Genomic DNA, 19,870 nt, shown 5'->3' on the forward strand with positions numbered 1-19,870 from the left:
AGCACTGAACTGGTGGTGAATTAAACATAATGATACGCCAAATTTATACCGATTATTAACTTTTGATAGTAATGTGATTTCATGCAGCCCTAGTTAGCATTAATATTAATAATTAATAATATTGATTCCTATAATTAATATAATTCTTTAGATTTTTACACAGTGACACAGCTAAAGAACATCACATGGCTTCATATCACATATCCTGAATGAATTTATCAATTCAAATCCAAATCAGGAAATGGAACTGGAGTTGGAATTTAAATCTCCTTGAAATTTGAATTTCTTGTGTACCAGTGAATTTGTTTTCCGATCCCAACTCCGGATCCATTTCCTGATTTGGATGAGAACTGATGAATGCATTCCAGAATTCCCAACCCTGTCTTATTGCCATTCATACTGAGAAATGTCAGCTTTTTGTAGAATGGCCACTGGATGGCATTTTCCTAAACGCATTTTGACAAGTCAGGCCCGAGGAAATGAAGGCAAGAAGCACACCTGTCATCCAGCTTGGGGCGAATGTAGCCAGCGGAGAGAATGTTGAGGGACAGAATGTTGGGGTCGATGATGGTCTCATCAGCCTCCGGAGTGTTGCGAATGCGTCCTGTGGGAGTGGGGGGGGGGGCAGATGTTATGTCATGTTTCCCAGAGGCACAGAGGCGATACATGGCGTGATTCTCCCACACCCCACTCACCTACAACCAGTTCCCTGACCTCCTTCCACTCGATGTCTCTCCCGGACTCATGGACGATGGTCACCGTGATTCTTCTCTGTATGCCCTGCGGGGCGGCCAGTGAACAGCCCGTCATGCCTGCTCACTCCCTTTCAGGCTGATCTTTTGCAATGACTGTGTCAGGTTCACAGATAGGGGGCAGCAGTGAGGCCCCCTGAGCCTTCTCTATCAGTAGTGGGACCGAACAGAGCTGGCCCAGTGGTATCTAAGCCTTTCTAGAACCCAGACATTTTCCGTTACCCAAGGCTCACATAAAGCTCCCCAGATCGGCCATACCTGGTGCAGAAGGAAGATGCCGTGGCAGGGCATGCCTGCCCTGTGGTCCACCATGGCGGGGATGTAGCTGGGGATATAACACACACAATCACTCACAGCCCAGGGGGCGTGACGCCCCGAGGCTCACGCAAGGGTCAGGAATAGCACAGGCTGGGCAGGTCACATGGTTTGCACATTCGGATCACAGCTGGTCAGACAGATCACAAGATCCCCAAACACTGAATACTACTGTCTGGAAATATCACATGATTCCCAAATACTGATTACTACAGGCTAGGAATATCACATGGTCCCCACATACTGATCACCTCAGGCAGATCACATGGTCCCCACATACTGATCACCTCAGGCAGATCACATGGTCCCCACATACTGATCACCTCAGGCAGATCACATGGTCCCCACATACTGATCGCCTCAGGCAGATCACATGGTCCCCACATACTGATCACCTCAGGCAGATCACATGGTCCCCACATACTGATCGCCTCAGGCAGATCACATGGTCCCCACATACTGATCACCTCAGGCAGATCACATGGTCCCCACATACTGATCGCCTCAGGCAGATCACATGGTCCCCACATACTGATCACCTCAGGCAGATCACATGGTCCCCACATACTGATCGCCTCAGGCAGATCACATGGTCCCCACATACTGATCACCTCAGGCAGATCACATGGTCCCCACATACTGATCACCTCAGGCAGATCACATGGTCCCCACATACTGATCGCCTCAGGCAGATCACATGGTCCCCACATACTGATCACCTCAGGCAGATCACATGGTCCCCACATACTGATCACCTCAGGCAGATCACATGGTCCCCACATACTGATCACCTCAGGCAGATCACATGGTCCCCACATACTGATCACCTCAGGCAGATCACATGGTCCCCACATACTGATCGCCTCAGGCAGATCACATGGTCCCCACATACTGATCACCACATGGGATCACTCACTCTCCGTTGGCCTCCAGTTCGCAGATCTCGAAGAAGACCATGAGGTCGTACTTGCAGTGGCAGGGTCCGGCCGTGGGGCGCGTCAGGTTGCTCAGCTTCGTGGCTGGCACTGCGGACAGGTGGGGCATATTAGTGCTGTCATCCGATATCTGGGGGGGGGGGGGGCTGTCTAGGATACTCTTCTCGGGGCCGGTAGGGATCCCCAACAGGCCAGAAGACAGAGGAGACAGTAGAATGACTGTAAAAAAAAACCATGACAAGGACCTGGCTTTGCCATTTATATAACAATAAAGCTAAGGGGTGGGCTGCAAGATGGGGGGGGGGGGGTTCCATTGTTTCCATTAGCAACAGCACCGTTTCCTCCAAGTACACATCAATCATAGGCTCTCCATTACGGGGGAGGGGCTCCCACTTGGCACGAGGGCATAGTGGGGGGGGGGGGCACAGTAATTAAGACGAGTGCACAGCAGCTGTATGACTCACACAGTAATTAGTCTAATCACATGCAGCATTACTGGGGAGGGCGGGCTGGGTATACGCTTAGTGAAAAGGGGCTAATTACACGCTGATTAAACCCCCCCACAAAAGAGGGGCGAAAATTTAATAATTAAATGAACAAACTAAATAGATGCATTTCATTTGGGTGGTTCGGTGGTTCAATGAGGATCGACCTGATCCCATCCGCGGTGTGATTAGTCAGCCCCCCCCCCCGGCAGAGAATGTGCATTCGCCTTAACGTCGAGAGACTCCAGGTAGGGACCCAGTGGGAAACGAAGGTGCGAGTGTCACAACAAGAGAGCAACCAAAACCAGTAACAAAACCCCAAAAAGTACATTTAAGAGTGATTCATTTCATGCTTCTAGGCGGAATTCTGGGAAGGTTCACACTCAGAGCGTAAAGCTGATGGAAATCAGTCTAATTTCTGAAAACTCAGAAGTCCGTAATTCAGCAACCAGAATGAAAAAGTACCATGGGGTGAATTCTGCTAAACCACAGCGTATCGCTGGTATACTATTAAAATCTCCACAAATAGTGACAAAAATACAACATTTGAATTCAATTCATTAGCTGACACTTTCACTGGTACACAAGAAAATATTTTGGTATATTTTGTAGGTTAAGAATCTGAATTTTCCTGGCTGCTACGGAGTTAATGTCCTTAAGTACTTTGGTACCCTGTTGGCTTGTACCCATCGGTGTAGTAGAATGGCATGAGGCGAGCCAAACTAATTATACCACCATTTAAGTGTGGATCAACAATCCAATAGCACGGTACTTTTTCACACCAGTCCTTGCTCTGAATTTATCATCTGCAAGGTGATCTGAATCATTTGAAGAGAAAACCCAGCGTAGAAGGGGGCTCCTTCGGGCACCACACACAGGCTTTACGAACCCGGCTTCTGCGCCTTAATAACCGCACACATAGTGGTGGGGGCGGGGGGCAGCGTGTTAGGCTCCTCCCCATCCAGGAGGAAGGAGACGGCCTTGCCAGCGGCGGACATGGCGCGGCCCGAGAGCGAGTCCATCAGGCGGCCGCTGAGCACGTCGGGCACCAGGAAGCGGATGAGCTCCATGGTCTTCTCGCGATCGGAGACTGCTTCCGAGTCAGCTGGGTCACATCAACCGACAAAGACTGAGCACACAAGCTGCAAGGCGGCAGGCGCCGGAGCGGCCGGTGAGGCTAACAGATCGCAGGCCAGTGACTTCCAGTGATAAACAGGGTCGTCAACTTTGATCAGCTGGCTGTAGTGAGATTTTCAATTCGAGACCAGTCTGCACACACACGCAAATGCATTTACATGTATGTGACAGTTTCTTTACCTTGTAAATAGACTGTAGGGTTTGCAAACTACCCCAACGATTTTGATGTAGCTAATTTTATGTTTATAATGGAATAAAATATGTTTGTCGTAGGATTTCTTCCATGTGAGTCTGAAAGCGTGAGTGTCATGCCAGATGCGTGAGAGGTGGCGACCCTGGATAAACGACATGCCCTTCTTAGGAAGAAATTAGCAATAAAGGTAACAGAATGGAAAAGGAAATGTATGCTACACACACATCCCATTCCTTTTTGCACTACTGCCACCCAGTGGCCATTCTTAGCACTGTGACCTACAACAGTGACTCTCAAACCTAGTGATTTAACACAAAAAAGACCCACAATGGTTAGCAGCCGTTGTGTGAAGATTCCAGACCCTAGGACACCACACAGAACAATGGCAGGCCTATAGCCCCTGAAAAATGTCACAGATGGAAATATTCTCTCTTTCACTAATACGGTTGGACTTGGGTTCACACAAAGATGTTTACGTTTTCAAACACATATTTTGTGTCAGAATGATGTTAAGTTTCCACTGTCGAGGTGTAGAAATATAGGTCAGATGAAGGCCTTCATGATCTTGGAATAACATACCTGGTTTGGACAACGGCATCACTCTTGGAAACTGTCTTCTTGCTGGTCGCAATGGGCTGCAAAGCGAGAGAGACAGGAAAGCTCTGAAACCAATTTCTTACTAGAAAAAGAAAGAACTTTGGACTAGGGAGGAGCTAAGGTTTGATCGAACCTTGAGGGATCTTTACAGAGAGGCGGGAAAGACTGCTTCTGGTAATGACCAAATACTTCAAAAACAATGGGCTGGGTCTTGATGTACTCCACAAAAGATTTAGTCACTTCCACTGCAATCTGAAGGACAGGAAATATCTCATTAGAGTTGAAGAAGACCAGCATCATAAAATCCATTTTTGATACTTCAGATGACAGTACTTACATTCTGGACATGGTAGAACCCCAGTGGTGGCCCACGGCCAGTGTTCTTCAGAGGTTCTGTGGAGAAGGCTTCATCATGCCGGTGGATGAAGCTGAAAGGAGTCGAGAGATCAGATGTTAAGTCAGAATAACCTACTGCACCACTTTCCTTGACTCGCCACATTTGTTCCCACTTATTTTACTGTTACAGCTTGTCACATCTGTCAGATCAAACCAACCTTTAAAAAGAACCCAATCCTGAATACACCGGAGCAGAGTCATTCATCCTGCCAGCTCCGTTAAAATGGCGGCATCGCATACTCACTTGAACTGGCAGAAGATGTCGGCATATTCAGCGGAGATGCTGGACGCTTGCAGGACTGTCACCCTAAATGTGAAGACGCTGCCAATTCTCAGGTGCTCCAGGAAACCATCTGCTGCTCCATCCTGGTTGGCCTTCATCGGACTCTCCAGCTCATCTTGGCTAGCTGGGGGGGGAGATTGGGACTGGTCACCTCAAGGCACCAGCAAACCTTTGATTTTGTTTAAAGGACCCTTTTGTAGCTCTTGACTTTACCAGCACAGGTGTTGTTGTTGACCTCGTCTGCAGAAGGACCTATTTCTGATGTTTGTCCCTGTCCTTCTACAATGCGCAGCTCTTCCTGGGATGTCCCCGAGCGAGACAAGCCCAAGGGACAAGATTCTATCTGGAACTATCCAATAAACAAACCTTGTCAGCTGGAGCACAGTGATCATGGATCTGAATGCAGAACTGACCCATGGCCTCTTCTAGAAATCCACATCCTACCTTCTCAAACTGCTGGTCTTCAAAGGAGATCTTGGCAGTCCCTGACTGCCTCACCCCTGAACCATAGTCGGGGGCCTCCTCATCAGCTGGGCGGGGGACACAGAAGACAAATAAGAACCTTCTACTTCCTTTTAATCTCTAGCCAAAATAAAATGCACAGATGGGCACCAATATTTCGTAAAGAGGTCAGTCTAACTTTGTGTGCCCATGGTGGGAGTTCCAAATCAGACCATCACTAGAAATACTCCAATAAACGATAACATGGACATGAAGGCCATTTCAAGGTCCTCTCACCTGATATGGCCTGTACTGCAACCCTCAGGAAGCCTTTGATGTCTCCCTTCTCGCTCACTACGGCTACCCGGTGTACCAAGGGAACGGGGTACAGCAGGTTGCTGAGATACACAAAGGCCCTGTGGAGAGAGGTAGGGGAAGAGGCGGGGGTTGAGAGCACACAGAGAGGTCACGGACCGGAAGATGTTCAGGCGCACGGCACTGGACGACACAACACCAAAATGCCAAAGCAAACCAAACAGAAGCACCATTTGCCCCAGCGGTAGCCTTTACGGTAGCACACATTGGTGCTCTTTTTAAAAACGAAAACAAAAAGGAAACAAAATTCCATTTTCAAAGGGGGCAGACAAGGGGTGGGGGTGGTGTGGGGAAGCTCGGTGAGGCCAAGGAGCATGGGCACAGAGTAAAACTAAACCCCCCCCCCCCCCCCCCCCCCGTGAAGAACCATGGTTCACCCCAAGCCTGGACTTCAAAATCCACTCATTAGCCAAAGAGTCTGAAATGCACCTTCCAGCAGCTGAAACCAGCTCATCGAGTGTGAGATCATCGTGCCTCAGAATGCAATTTTAACAAGATCCACTCAGGGGAACAATGTGCAGCAAAATTTCAGGGAACCACTTCAGGATTTAAATGTTTCCTGCCCGGTTCAGGACTCGATAATTCATGATGTCCTGTTTAGATAATGTTAGAAAATCTAACCTAATAATTCTGTAACATTCTGGTCATCACCCCATTTTCCTATTTGCATGAGGTAAACCCATTAGGTCGTTTTTATCAGGCTTTGACGGAGAGTGTAATAATCAATCCCCTACCCCCAAAGCCAGAATCTGTGGTGGAAGTTACAACAAAGCACAGATCTCAAAGTCCACCTGGTCATTAAGTGAATATCGGGACACCACATTTCACATCTATGATACCAGGGTAATTTCAGTTTATGTTGTACATGTTTAATGATTTTCATTAGTTGACTATTAAATTTCAATACTACAAAAATGTTTTACAGGCCAGATGACTCTTGTTTTGATGTCAATTTACAGTTTGGGATCAAGATGAGAACTGATTAAGAACCGAGATGTAAATTCACAGAAACTTACACACATAAACAAAAAGGCACAGACCCACACACTACAAACACAAGAATAAAATACTATACAGAGGTGCCTTCAAACCTTGGCAACAGAAGTCAATCAGAAATTTTGATAAAGTCGCCTAAAAATGGAAGATACCTAGATACTATGGACTGAGACCAAATCACAGCCGACAAATTGTCAGGCGTGACGACTCCTGAGCCCTTATGTCTGGGAGGGAGGATGGATCAGCTGGACTCCCAGAAACTGGTCCCGAAGCGAAGCCCAGAGCTCTAAAGTTTATAAACCCACTCCTCAGCTCACTGCTGGATGCATGGAGAAGCAAGCAAAACTGCGAAAGTCAACGTGACCATGAGAAGCAAGCGGACATTAAACAGGCCAGCGGAGAGAGGGCCGGCTCACATACGAGGCCGACGTGAAGCAGATAAAACACCTCACTGTGCATTTCCACATATTCTTCTGTTTTTTGTTTTTAGCTATTTGGCTCTTTTCTTTGCTTCCCAAGGTCACGGCTTTGGCAGCCCAGTACTACATTTCCCAGGAGCCACTGGGGTAGAAGGGGGAGGGTAAAGGAGTGGCGGAAGAGGGAGGTAGCGGGAAGGAGCTTACGACAAGATTGGTGAGGTGCAAAAACGGCATGCTCAGAAGGAAATGTGAACGCAAAAAACACCTCGCTGTGTAATTTTCGCTTGAACTACGTCAGTTCAGAAATTAAACTGAAAGCAAATGAAAAAATAACTAAACAAACATACAGTACGGAAGCTCAGGCTAAGCCAACAGCGGTACCAGCTAAAAACAAATGAAACTGCGAACAAAAGTGGCAACAGAAATGAATATAAGCACACCTGACAGGTCTAGACTCACAGCTGCTGAGTTTTTATGTGCAGGTAGGTGAGAGTGGGAAGCCAATCTAACAAATATATCCATGTGGAATTTGAAAAAATGAAATTAAACGAAATTAAAATGAGTCTGTGCTCCAGCATGCCTTTGAGAGACAGCTGCGGCAGAAACCAGCTCTTTCATCTTGAGACCCCGAATCTCCCCAAAAACTGCCAGTGCACAGAGCGACTGGTTTACCGTGGTCGTTCAGTGAGAGTCATTGGGATAAGAATGCTAGGGCCTTCAGTCTTCTGTATTGTGAAGCGGACATTTTAAGAGGACAGCTATTCAATGATGATGCAATGAACAAACACCATTTATAATGGCATTCTTTACCACATGAATAGCAAATATTTTCACCGGTGCTAAAAATGTGGTCACATAGATTCAAACAAAAACACGAGGAGCGGCTTTGACAAGAATGTCTACTGTGACGCACTAGAAATTAAATTTACACGATGAATAACTTGGTTCCAGGAAATAAAATGTTACAAAACATGGACAGTCCTGGTTATCACCTTAAGACTTTTTTCTGCAGAGATGTCATTTTTTGCAACCAGACTTTTTCTTCTGTCCAGGTCTTGTTCACTATGGTATTTTAAAGTAAAAAAACAGACTAGTGGCTTAACTGTGGTGACCTGTGAAATGATGAGGCGACACAAAACTAGTCTTGTCCCCAAGGGTCAATATTTTTCATGGTATGAGTGATGCCAAACTAATCATGATTTGCTTTTTACTTGTGGAGATTATTGCTGTCAGGCTTTTTTTTTCCAGAACCCAGAGAGCTGGCTGAGTGAGATAACATTAATTCTCAAACAGGAAGTGACCTTAAGCCGAATGCCAGAAAAGACACGTAGCTTAAGGTCGGTCGAGGAACCGAACAGAGTCCTGCTAGTTTGTCGTTATCACTTAGCGTCACATCAGCAATTTAATTTGGATCAGACGTGTGTCAGATTTAAATACTGCTGCGAGACGCATGTTTACTCATCTCGCTGTGACTGGCACTCTCGCAGACTCTCTGGTTCATTAAAGTGGCACGGGAAATGGGTGGCTGGAAAAGTTAGCAACTCAGAGCACTTGGACAGTGGAAGGGAGCCAGGGAGAGGCATGAACGAGATGTGAGAGCGCCTTAAGAGGCTTCGGGTAAAAAGCAGTGAAACTGAGGTCATTTATATGTGAATTTTTGCTGTATTCTACACTTGATAGCTGCTAATGACTTTGATCATCATCTCTTGATGAAGCCGTTAAAATAATGAGCAACTCAGAGTACAGCTACATGATGTCATCCTCTTAGGTACATGATGTCATCCTCTTACGCTATGAGACCTCATACATGATGCTCCTGGGTCAACACCAAGATGGGTTTCCAACGTGGCTGCCCACCTCCAGGCACGGTTGACGTTCTGGGTACAGTGTTTCGTGGCTATGTCTGGACGACGGTGTGCACCAGGCGGCCACGAAGGGGCCGTGTCTCAGCGTGAAAGAGCTAGTTTCCTCTGCCAGCATGCTCCTGAGACCTCACCAACCTTCCCACTACACTGAACAGAGGTGAGCGGTCGTAAAAGGGGTCCTGGCCTTCGCTGGAACCCCGGCAGTGCTCGCTCTCATCTGCCCCCAGCTCCGAGCACGGGTCGTCCAAAAAGATCTCATCGTCCAGGTCCTCCAACTGCTCCTCCTCCCCCTCCTCCTCCTCCTCCTCCTCCTCATCCGCCTTCCCATCATGCCGCTCGTCGGCGAGCTCGGTAATGTCAGAGTCGGGGTCGGAGAAGGTGGGGGAGGGGGTGAGATCGGTCATGCGCTCGCTCATGCACGTGTTGAAAATGGGGGTGCTAGTGCAGCCAGAAAGATGGGAACTGGGTTAGTACAACGAGATAAACAAACAGGTTATTCCTACGGGCCGGCAGCGCCGCGCCACAGCACCAACCCGGGCAGCGCCAATCACTCTGCGCTGCTTCAGTGGACTCGAACCCTGGCCCCTGACCCTCGGGCCCCAACCCCATACATTTTTACATCCTAAATGTAATTACCCATTTCTGGAGGCCGAGTGAAAAACAGAGCAGCCCGTTGTGTTGTCATTAAAACATAATTTGGGATCGGATGTGTTCCGGTTACCCTGTGATTGAACCAAAGCTACGTCAACATCCGAATGCTTTCAGCCGTTCGTCACTCATGGCTGTGGAGAAGATGCTAATGGCCAGTGCTGAGCAGACAACGCCTCTGGTGCTCCTGAAATGGGTGATTATGGGCAGAGCATAAAACCTTGGGTGGGGCAGTAATTTGTTTGCTGTTGGTGTTTCACTATCCCATTTTTCTAACAGGTTAATGCTGTGGGCAGCTGTCAGTGAGGTAGCAAGAGATTAAAGGTACAGAGAACGCGCAAATCACAGAGCAGGAAACAGGGATTCGGCTTCCACCACTGGTCGACCCTGTTTACTCCTCTCTGTTTGCATAAGCTTTTTAGAATAAGGCTTAGATTCAGATTTGGAAAGGAATTACGATGAGGAGCAGTTTGTAATCTCCAGGTTTTAATAGCTGAGTTTGATTTGCTTATAGTACTGAATGCAAAATGGCACCCCTGTGTATACATAAAGTCATTTATTATTAATACGTGCATCCTATGTTTTATATAATCTCATTTGCTGAATGTTTACTAATTTAATTACCTTGCTTCACAAAAGTACCATTCTGTTGGTTTTAAAGGTTTGAAATGAATCCCTGAAGAGGTATGAGAGATAAAACCAGCTGAACGTCAGAGTGTCCCTGAGACTCAGGCAACAAAAATGCTGCTGCTTCAGGAACCATGGATTCAATCTTAACAGCACTACTGTATAGAATAGGCAGTGCAGGACGAGCCAATAGGGGACATAGGCAGCCGCCTAGGACGCCATCTTCTCAGGGGGCGTCGACTTAGCAAGCCAATGTCCCTTAGTGTTGGACGGAGGGCACCGGCCGTGAAACACGCCTAAGGCGCCATCTTCTCAGGGAGCGTCGACTTAGCAAGCCAATGTCCCTTAGTGTTGGACGGAGGGCACCGGCCGTGAAACACGCCTAGGGCGCCATCTTCTCAGGGGGCGTCGACTTAGCAAGCCAATGTCCCTTAGTGTTGGACGGAGGGCACCGGCCGTGAAACACGCTTAGGGCGCCATCTTCTCAGGGGGCGTCGACTTAGCAAGCCAATGTCCCTTAGTGTTGGACGGAGGGCGCCGGCCGTGAAACACGCCTAGGGCGCCATCTTCTCAGGGGGCGTCGACTTAGCAAGCCAATGTCCCTTAGTGTTGGATGGAGGGCGCCGGCCGTGAAACACGCCTAGGGCGCCATAAGGGTTTCGAACTTTACTGATAACAAGAGTCTGTGACTTATGAAGATTTATTATTATAGAATGGTCACACAATTTGGAGACGATGTCATCTATTCGTAGCTTTTGATCTTCGCTATGACACTATTTGCTTTAATGACCTCGCTAGTCAGATAGCCTAGCCTAACTACACTGTGCAAAAAAATATACAAACAACATTAATGTACCCCCAATGGTACAAAAATGTTCCTCCAAATCCATTTCTGTACCTTAAAAGGGACATTTAACTACAGCTAAGGTACAATTGGCAGACCAGTGAGGGTACATCTCCAGTGACAAGAAATTGCACCCTCAAAGGTACTAATTGGTCCTTTATTTCTGACAGTGTAATTAGTAAATCTGGTGATCAGCTCCTCTTTTCTGGCATGTGTTACTGACCACTGACCTGCCCACCAGACGGAACCAGGGGAACCGGTCATAGAACGGGTCTCCGCCTGTCAGCACGTTGTCACAGTCCTCGATGGCGCTGCTGGGAACCTCGGCAGCTCTGTCGTACATCTCCCGCATCAGTTCCAACCTCTGCCTGCAGGGGGCGTTGTAAATCAGTCGTTAGTATCACAGAATTTCAATAAGCTAGAATATAGAATTATGCTTTAAAATGTATTAAAACATTATTTATTAGTTAGCTAAAGCTGGAAAGAATGACTTACGATCAGTGTCATCATTGTTTTAGATCAGTGTTACCAAACCCGATCCTTGGGGACCCACAGACGGTCCATGTTCTTGCTCCCCCCCCCCGACTTGGTAACACTGATTTAGATTATATCACAGTGAAGCCCAGACTGCTCTCCTTGGGGTACCTGAGCTTCTCCAAGGTCCAGTAATGAGTGGCGCCGTTCTTCTGGTCCTGCACCTCCACCGCCACGATGGTGCGAGGAAAGGGACGCTTTTCTCTGTCTTTAGCCGCGTCGGGGGGCAGGAGGTCAGGAGGAAGCGGCGAGTACAGCGTGTCTGTGAGCAGGACAAACTGGAACTGGACCTGTAAGGCACACAAACACAGCATGGAAAGCATGGAAGCATCATACCGTCACTCTTTATTAAGCACTAAGGAGCAAGGCGCTATATCGACGTGAACTGAAGAGGCTCCAGGTGGACTCACCTTCTTCTTCAGCTCCACGCTGATGGCGTTGGCCTCCTTCAGGAAGATGGCGTTCCCCCACAGCAGATCCCTCAGGGATGTGAACTGGTAGCACTTCCATTTGCGGAAGGCCCAGAGCGCCAGCTCCGTCTCCCTCTCGGTCCATTGCACTGTAGGAGAAGTCGAGGTGAGTCCGATCACACTCATCTGCCACATCATTTCTCACACTGGATCATCAACATATCAGCCAAAAATAACACAACAACTAACTATTTGCTACCACGAGAAAAAAAACACTCTCCCTTATATCACGTCAACCTTCTGTCCAAATATAACTGCTGCTTAGTGTCCACAGTGTACGGCCTTCCAGGATTTTTCACCTTCCTCTTCCGGTTCCTCCTCTTCCTCTGTGGTTTCTGGGTAATAGCGCGAGTCCACTTGCTTCTGTAGGGCTTCTAGCTTACTCTCGTAATCCTTAGAAACCAAAACACATCATTGTTTCATTCCCATAGCATTTTTTAAATGTAAAATGGATGTCTTTGGCAAAGGTACTACAGTGTTACGTGGCAGATCCTACCAGTCTTTGCTGCTCTAACAGATTATTGGCTTCTTCCCTTTCCCTCCGATATTGGTCTTCGAGCTCTTGTAGCCTGTAGAAATATAAATAATGGCCGTCATATAAAGGATGCTTTTAATCATTGTGAAATGGAGACCTCACACCTAATTTACACAAAAATAGCATCCTATATCATCCAGTTTAAAAACCGTACCTTAGTCAATAATCAACAAGTAAAAATGCCTAGAAAAGTTGTCCACAGACACATTGTGGGTCCTACCTTTGCTCCATCTCCTGCTTCATGTCGATGCCCTGCTTCTCCAGCAGTTCTCTCTGAGCGAAGGCCCAGTCGACCGGCTCCATCGGCGTCTCCGCGCACGGCGTGCGCTCCCGCTCCTGCCTCGCCTGCTCCGGGTGGTTGAAGCGGAACACATGGCTCTTCCCCATGATGATGCGATTTCCTGACAGGGGTGCGAGGTTTGGCGTCAAACACACGGCCCAGCGTTTCCCGCTCTCCCGGTGAGGTATGATCACGGGCACCTCGTTCACACGGAGGCCCCAGCACACAGCGATGAGACAAACCCACCTGATCGGAGCACAGTGGGCTCGCTCACCCTCTTCCCGTTGACGTATGTCTCTGCCCCATCGCAAGGCTCCAGAATGACTATTGCTGTGGAGGTAAACATTAAAAAGAGGCTGTGTACACTAGAACTACAACACCAGGTAGCTAATTCATAGACAGCTGTTAAACCTATGCTATGCTGTATTTGGACCTGGCTAGACATGATCTGCTAAGTCAAACTCTGACTGAGTTCTGCATGGACCTATTCAGGGTTACCAACTTTGGTCAGATTTTCAATTTGAGACAAGTCTGCACACCACACACACATTTACATGAATGCAACAGTATCAGTTTCATTACTTTTTAAATAGTCTGTAGGGTTTGCAAACTCCCTCAATGCTTTTGACGTAGCTACATTTAGGTTTATAGTGGAATAAGGTAGTGTCACCCCAGATGCGTGAGAGTTGGCCACCCTGTCGACTGGAGTTCATTAATTCATGAAGTCCATCCCATCCATGTAGGAGCTGTTAAATTCTGTGTGCTTCTAGTGACCCTTGACCTGCGATGGAGGCTCACCTTCTCCAGCAGGGCTGATGCTGCTGGTGAAGGTGCAATGCTCATCTTTAATGAAGTGTCCACTTAAGACAATGTCCTGGCGACTGCTGGCATCCTCCCGTCCCACCCTGGACAGAGACAAAGCGCAATTTCACAAAAATTGCCTAAAAACTGCATTGGCTAAAACCTTAGCCTGCTGTCATTGGTCTGTCCACCCTAAAACATAGAAGCTGCAGTAGAGATGTTTTAACTCTTAATCCTCACCTGGTGATCCCATCTTTGATATAGTAGAGCAGACATTCTGACATCAGGGGGTCCTCGTTAAGGTTCACCAGGTGAGGCGTCTGGGACAGAGTGTGGACAACTAGTTTAGGTGACACAATATTGATAACTCACATTGGCTAAAAAGCTATTTCACGCACTATGAGATACTCCATTTTAATCCTCAGAAAATGCAGTATGAAAGGGAAAACGTAGTGATGTAATTAAGAGGCTAACCAATCAATCGCAAGAGGAAGAATTTGTTGAAACACAGAGGGCAAACATTGTCGGCTATTCATATGATTGTATGAGGTATAAAACAAACAGAACGGGGGTCTTCCGAAAGCCTTAAGTCTTTGATGAATCCGTTTAATGTGTTTGTTCTTCCCTCTGCTGTGTGTTCTAAAGGCATACACTTCACATGTTTGTCAAACTCCTTTCTTTATATAACCCTAAATCCATCCACATTACATGCTCTCCCAGTCCGTTAATGACTCAAAATGGAGCAAAGGAGCAAGAATGAAGATATTTTAGAGATACCGATGTGCTTCAATGTCTTAAATACAGTACGGAGAGCGTGGAATATATTCGTAAAGAGAAACAGATCTTGAAACTCACGGCAAATCTGAGAGACATGCGTAGGGCATTGTAGTGAGATGAGAACCTCACTACAATGATAGTGAAGAATGGCACGCCACTGCCCACGAGGGCACACCCCAGTGTGACACACCTCGTTGGGGGAAAAGAGCCCGACCGTGTCAATGAAGACAGGCTGGGGTTTGCGTGCCGGCGGCGGCGACTTCAAAACAAAGCAACGTGATCAGCGCTTCTGCAGCCGCGGCGGAACGTCCTCATCATGGTTGCAAGCACATCACATCACATCCGCGAGCGTGACTTTTCCACTGCTCAGATACCTTATGTGTGACTATAAGGCCCCCTTCTCGGGGGGGGGACGAGTGGCATCTCATACCTTTTTAGGTGAAAAGACTCCCAGGGTTCCTCCATCTTCTCTCATGGCCACGCCCATCTCAGCCAGCAGTGCCTCCCTGCAGCAAAACAGGTGCACTGTAGTAACCATGGAGCTCCTGCGGGGGTCTTTAGCTAATCCCTGAAGGGACGTTAGTGACCCCAGCTGGCCGCAGTAGCCTCACCTCTCCATCCTGATGGCTTCGGTACGACGTAGCTTCTCCTCCCAGGTTTCATTGAGCTCTGCAATGATTTTTTCGGTTTCCTGTTGAAGAAATATAGGTCAGGCCATTATAGAAAACCAAGAATCTAAGAGGAGAAATAGAGTAGCTGTGTATTTTATGGGGTCTTGTTTTTTTATATACAATCAAAAAGAGAAACGTGATGTTTATTTCGCCTCTATAAACGGTTGCAGGACGTGAGAAGAACAATATGATATGTATACATATGTATGATATGTAGCCCAAAATCAAACACTTGGGTCTTCAGAGGCATCAAAGATGCCAAACCACATCTTTCAGTTGTTAAATGAAAGTTTATCTGCATATTCTCGAGATGGATCCATTTAAAAGCAGCAGACAGCAGAATTGAGGTTCTTCATCAATAACTGCATAATTCCATATTAAACGTGAAATTCTAATTGTAGGGTGCTAATGACCAGCCAAATAGAGAGATGGTCATTCAGGATGCTTTTTGGAAGAGGATGAGTGTGAGTTTGAGGACTCAGGCCTCCAGCACCCACCTTGAGACGCTCGATAGCTTCCTCACTGCCCGGGGCGAACATGATGCGTTCGTGCAGGTTGCCGATGGATCCGGCTCGGCTGGACAGGGCGGAGAGTGAGGGGGAGGGGCTCATCCCCGTCATGGCATTGGTCACTGTGGAGAGATCACCCCTTTGATTGACAGCCCGGAGACTATTGTTTTGGTTCTTGTAACCGATCAAGTCTGTCAGAGGGACCATGGGGTGGGGGGGGGGGGGGGGGGGGGGGGAGGGTAAGGGGCGTGAGGTGGGATGGCGGGAAGAAGAAGGAGAGAGAAATGGAAAGAAGCAGAGAGCAAAGGACAAGGAGAGAAAGGGAGGAGCAGAAGAGAAGAATAGATAAAAATAAATCCAAGCACACGTATAATACAGACACAAATGTAAAGAGCCAAACCTTTGGGTGCATCTACATGGAAAAAGAGAGCAGAAGCAGACAGAAGCTTCAAAGCAAAGGCGACATTTTTCATGTTAATTAGTTAGAATTAAATAAGCGCACATTAGAGACGCTCCCTGACATTGCTGAGCCAAACAAAGTACCGACAAACAGCTGCATTGGTGCCACTGGCTGCTGTGGCTGAAATGGCTACATTCACTCCAGGTTTTATTGAGTCAATGGCAAAATGACCATATCGGTCATAACATCTGCATTATCTCTATGAGATCAGCAGCAAGTTCCCGCAAGCCCCCGGGTCCTCAGCGGAGACGCTCCCGGCTGGGTCTCAGAGGACCCGCATCCCGCGCCACCCAAACGAAAAGCTGACTAATGGAGGAGCGCTAGCTGTTACCCATGGCCCGTGTGGGCGGGTCTGTCTACGTCACTGTCTCTCAACTGGCAAGTCGCGATGCAAAACTGGATGGTGGGACCAATTTTCGCTGGGCCACTGACAATGTCGTTTAAAAATTTCATTTATTGTTATGATTTTCTAACAGTGCCTGGAGGCATTGATCTACTGCTGTTTGTTTTACTGCACTATTTCTTTGTGAAATAAGTTTAGTCAAAAACTTTAAAAAATCCGGGTCATGACCAAAGAGCCATAGCAGTCCTAAAGGTAAACCAGTTGAAAAGCACAGACATACGCCATATATCTGGCTGAATAACCCACCCTGACAGACAGGAGTGCAAACTGACTGAACAGCAGCTCCCGACCTCAAGATTCAGCCTTGTCTCCAGGCCCCAGGTTCCTGAGTGCCCTCAGCCACTAATACAGGGATCACGTTGCAGCTAAAGGAGGCCGAATGTGGGGGATCTTTACAGCGTAACTCTAACAAACCCCATTACCGTGCCGTGCACGTCCATGGTGCTGAATGGAAACGCAGGACCCTCAAGTAGCACCATTTACACTATTCCCGTCTAAGTCACTCTCGTGCACTCTCAAAAGGATTCGTCAAATCAATCACACACCCCCACACCACCGCTATATTAGGTTATCTGCAAACACAACAGCCAAACTGTGTGTTCTCGAATTTTATGCCTCGACAGCAATGTGATCTCTGCATTACCAAACTTGACACACATCTCAGCTCATTCGCTCCAGATCTCAGAAAAGGAGAATGCTGCTATGGCAACCGGTAGCCGTGGTGACACTCCCAGGCACTGCGCCAAAACATATGACACGCTGCCGTGATTTCTGGCTCCTTAAATGGCCAGCGTATGGCTTCCCTGATTGAATTCATCGAGTAGGACGTGATGACACCAGCTTGAGTCTCTTTCAGGATGTCTGTGCATCATCACAGAAACGGGTCACTATTTTAACTCTCTGGCATTAATTAAGTCTGTTCTTGTTCATAAACAACAACCAGAAGCTATTATTTATGCCACAAATTCAGCCTCTGTTCCACCAGGTGGCTGCGTATCAGGTTATAAGAGTTAACAGCCGGAGGCACTGCGGCTGACTAGGAAAGGAGCTTTTTAATTGACACCTTCTGTCCCAATCTGGTCCTTGGGGACCTGCAGACAGTTCACATTTTTGCAAGCTCCCTGCCATACAGTCCACATTTTTGCTACCTCCCAGCTCCCTGCCAGACAGTCCACATTTTTGCTCCCTCCCAGCTCCCTGCCATACAGTCCACATTTTTGCTCCCTCCCAGCTCCATGCCATACAGTCCACATTTTTGCACCCTCCGAGGTCCCTGCCATACAGTCCACATTTTTGCTCCTCCTAGCTCCCTGCCAGACAGTCCACATTTTTGCTCCCTCCCAGCTCCCTGCCATACAGTCCACATTTTTTCTCCCTCCCAGCTCCATGCCAGACAGTCCACATTTTTGCTCCCTCCCAGCTCCCTATTAGACAGTCCACATTTTTGCTCCTCCCAGCTCCCTGCCAGACAGTCCACATTTTCACCCCCTCCCAGCTCCCTATTAGACAGTCCACATTTTTGCTCCTCCCAGCTCCCTGCCATACAGTCCACATTTTTGCTCCTCCTAGCTCCCTGCCAGACAGTCCACATTTTTGCTCCCTCCCAGCTCCCTGCCATACAGTCCACATTTTTTCTCCCTCCCAGCTCCCTGCCAGACAGTCCACATTTTTGCTCCCTCCCAGCTCCCTATTAGACAGTCCACATTTTTGCTCCTCCCAGCTCCCTGCCAGACAGTCCACATTTTTGCTCCCTCCCAGCTCCCTATTAGACAGTCCACATTTTTGCTCCTCCCAGCTCCCTGCCATACAGTCCACATTTTTGCTCCTCCTAGCTCCCTGCCAGACAGTCCACATTTTTGCTCCCTCCCAGCTCCCTGCCATACAGTCCACATTTTTTCTCCCTCCCAGCTCCCTGCCAGACAGTCCACATTTTTGCTCCCTCCCAGCTCCCTATTAGACAGTCCACATTTTTGCTCCTCCCAGCTCCCTGCCAGACAGTCCACATTTTTGCTCCTCCCAGCTCCCTGCCAGACAGTCCACATTTTTGCTCCCTCCCAGCTCCCTGCCAGACAGTCCACATTTTTGCTCCTCCCAGCTCCCTGCCAAACAGTCCACATTTTTTCTCCCTCCCAGCTCCCTGCCAGACAGTCCACATTTTTGCTCCTCCAAGCTCCCTGCCAAACAGTCCATTTTTGCTCCCTCCCAGCTCCCTATTAGACAGTCCACATTTTTGCTCCTCCCAGCTCCCTGCCAGGCAGTCCATATTTTTGCTCTTGCAAGCTCCCTGCCAGACAGTCCACATTTTTGCTCCTCCCAGCTCCCTGCCAGACAGTCCACATTTTTACTGGGAGCTGGGAGGGAGCAAACACTTGGACTGTCTGCGGGTCCCTGAAGACCGGATTGGGAACCACTGATCTATGGAAATCGGGCCTTGCTGCTTCATCTGACAGCTTTTCCGTTGGGTTAAGCGGGGCAGCCAGCCCAAGCACACACCTGGAGGCTGGGGGGGCGGGGCCGGGAGGGGGGGGGCACAGCCTCGCTGTCATCCGAACAAACAAATGTGGCACGCAGAAGCACGGATCAGTTACAGGTATCAATGTATTTTTTATTGCGGGCCTTTTATAAACAGGGCACCTCATCCTCAGCAATTTACCAGGTAATGTGATAGTAGTTTGCAGCCTCATATTAAATAAAATACTAATTTTATTTGATTAGAAGCTGTTTTTGGCTTGCTTTTGAAATGGTCAGTTTTGGATTTATACCTTGGGCAATAAAGTCTACTGATCGTGAATGAAAACACTTGATAGCTGTAACTGAACAAGGCTTTTTGTTTCGTTCCGGTCTTTAAAACAAACCACGCAGCTCCCTGAAGCTCTGCTGCGCTAGCGCCATGTTCACAGCAGACTGCGGCAGCAGCTTAGCGGACAGCAGCCCCTTGCAGCACCAGAGTGGGCATGGGGTTCGTTCCCCAAGAGCGGGCCCCCGAGAGCGGGCCCCGGGGAGGCCTGGACCCTGGCCACTATGTGATGCCTGCCCCTGCTGCCACCAAACCAGGCTCGTCTGCTAATCTTAGCTTACCCATGAGGCCTTGCTTAGTACTGTACAGCCTCGTTGGGTAGGGA

General features: G+C 48.1%; 1 protein-coding gene across 16 annotated transcripts in view; it reads right to left on the reverse strand.

Annotated features, from left to right (window-relative positions):
* The window catches only part of LOC111849445 (kinesin-like protein KIF1A), a 53,032-nt gene that overhangs the window by 11,873 nt on the left and 21,289 nt on the right, over positions 1-19,870 (reverse strand). For 6 of the 16 annotated variants that reach the window (XM_072704536.1, XM_072704528.1, XM_072704527.1 and 3 more), the window contains 24 exons: positions 15,874-16,076; positions 15,317-15,396; positions 15,136-15,211; positions 14,169-14,248; positions 13,926-14,032; positions 13,374-13,457; positions 13,068-13,248; positions 12,809-12,881; positions 12,612-12,705; positions 12,253-12,401; positions 11,954-12,132; positions 11,539-11,676; positions 9,325-9,627; positions 5,832-5,950; positions 5,538-5,623; positions 5,307-5,442; positions 5,055-5,217; positions 4,752-4,842; positions 4,548-4,666; positions 4,397-4,452; positions 1,984-2,092; positions 1,011-1,077; positions 696-780; positions 499-604 (listed from right to left, as the gene is read on the reverse strand). In XM_072704536.1, coding sequence (XP_072560637.1) covers positions 499-604; positions 696-780; positions 1,011-1,077; positions 1,984-2,092; positions 4,397-4,452; positions 4,548-4,666; positions 4,752-4,842; positions 5,055-5,217; positions 5,307-5,442; positions 5,538-5,623; positions 5,832-5,950; positions 9,325-9,627; positions 11,539-11,676; positions 11,954-12,132; positions 12,253-12,401; positions 12,612-12,705; positions 12,809-12,881; positions 13,068-13,248; positions 13,374-13,457; positions 13,926-14,032; positions 14,169-14,248; positions 15,136-15,211; positions 15,317-15,396; positions 15,874-16,076 — 2,884 coding nt within the window. The remainder of the gene's footprint in view (positions 1-498; positions 605-695; positions 781-1,010; positions 1,078-1,983; positions 2,093-4,396; positions 4,453-4,547; positions 4,667-4,751; positions 4,843-5,054; positions 5,218-5,306; positions 5,443-5,537; positions 5,624-5,831; positions 5,951-9,324; positions 9,628-11,538; positions 11,677-11,953; positions 12,133-12,252; positions 12,402-12,611; positions 12,706-12,808; positions 12,882-13,067; positions 13,249-13,373; positions 13,458-13,925; positions 14,033-14,168; positions 14,249-15,135; positions 15,212-15,316; positions 15,397-15,873; positions 16,077-19,870) is intronic. The other 10 variants (XM_072704532.1, XM_072704531.1, XM_072704538.1 and 7 more) reach the window with 3 other exon arrangements.

The sequence above is a fragment of the Paramormyrops kingsleyae genome, chromosome 21 (assembly GCF_048594095.1).
Source record: "Paramormyrops kingsleyae isolate MSU_618 chromosome 21, PKINGS_0.4, whole genome shotgun sequence".
Taxonomy (NCBI): Eukaryota; Metazoa; Chordata; class Actinopteri; order Osteoglossiformes; family Mormyridae; genus Paramormyrops; species Paramormyrops kingsleyae.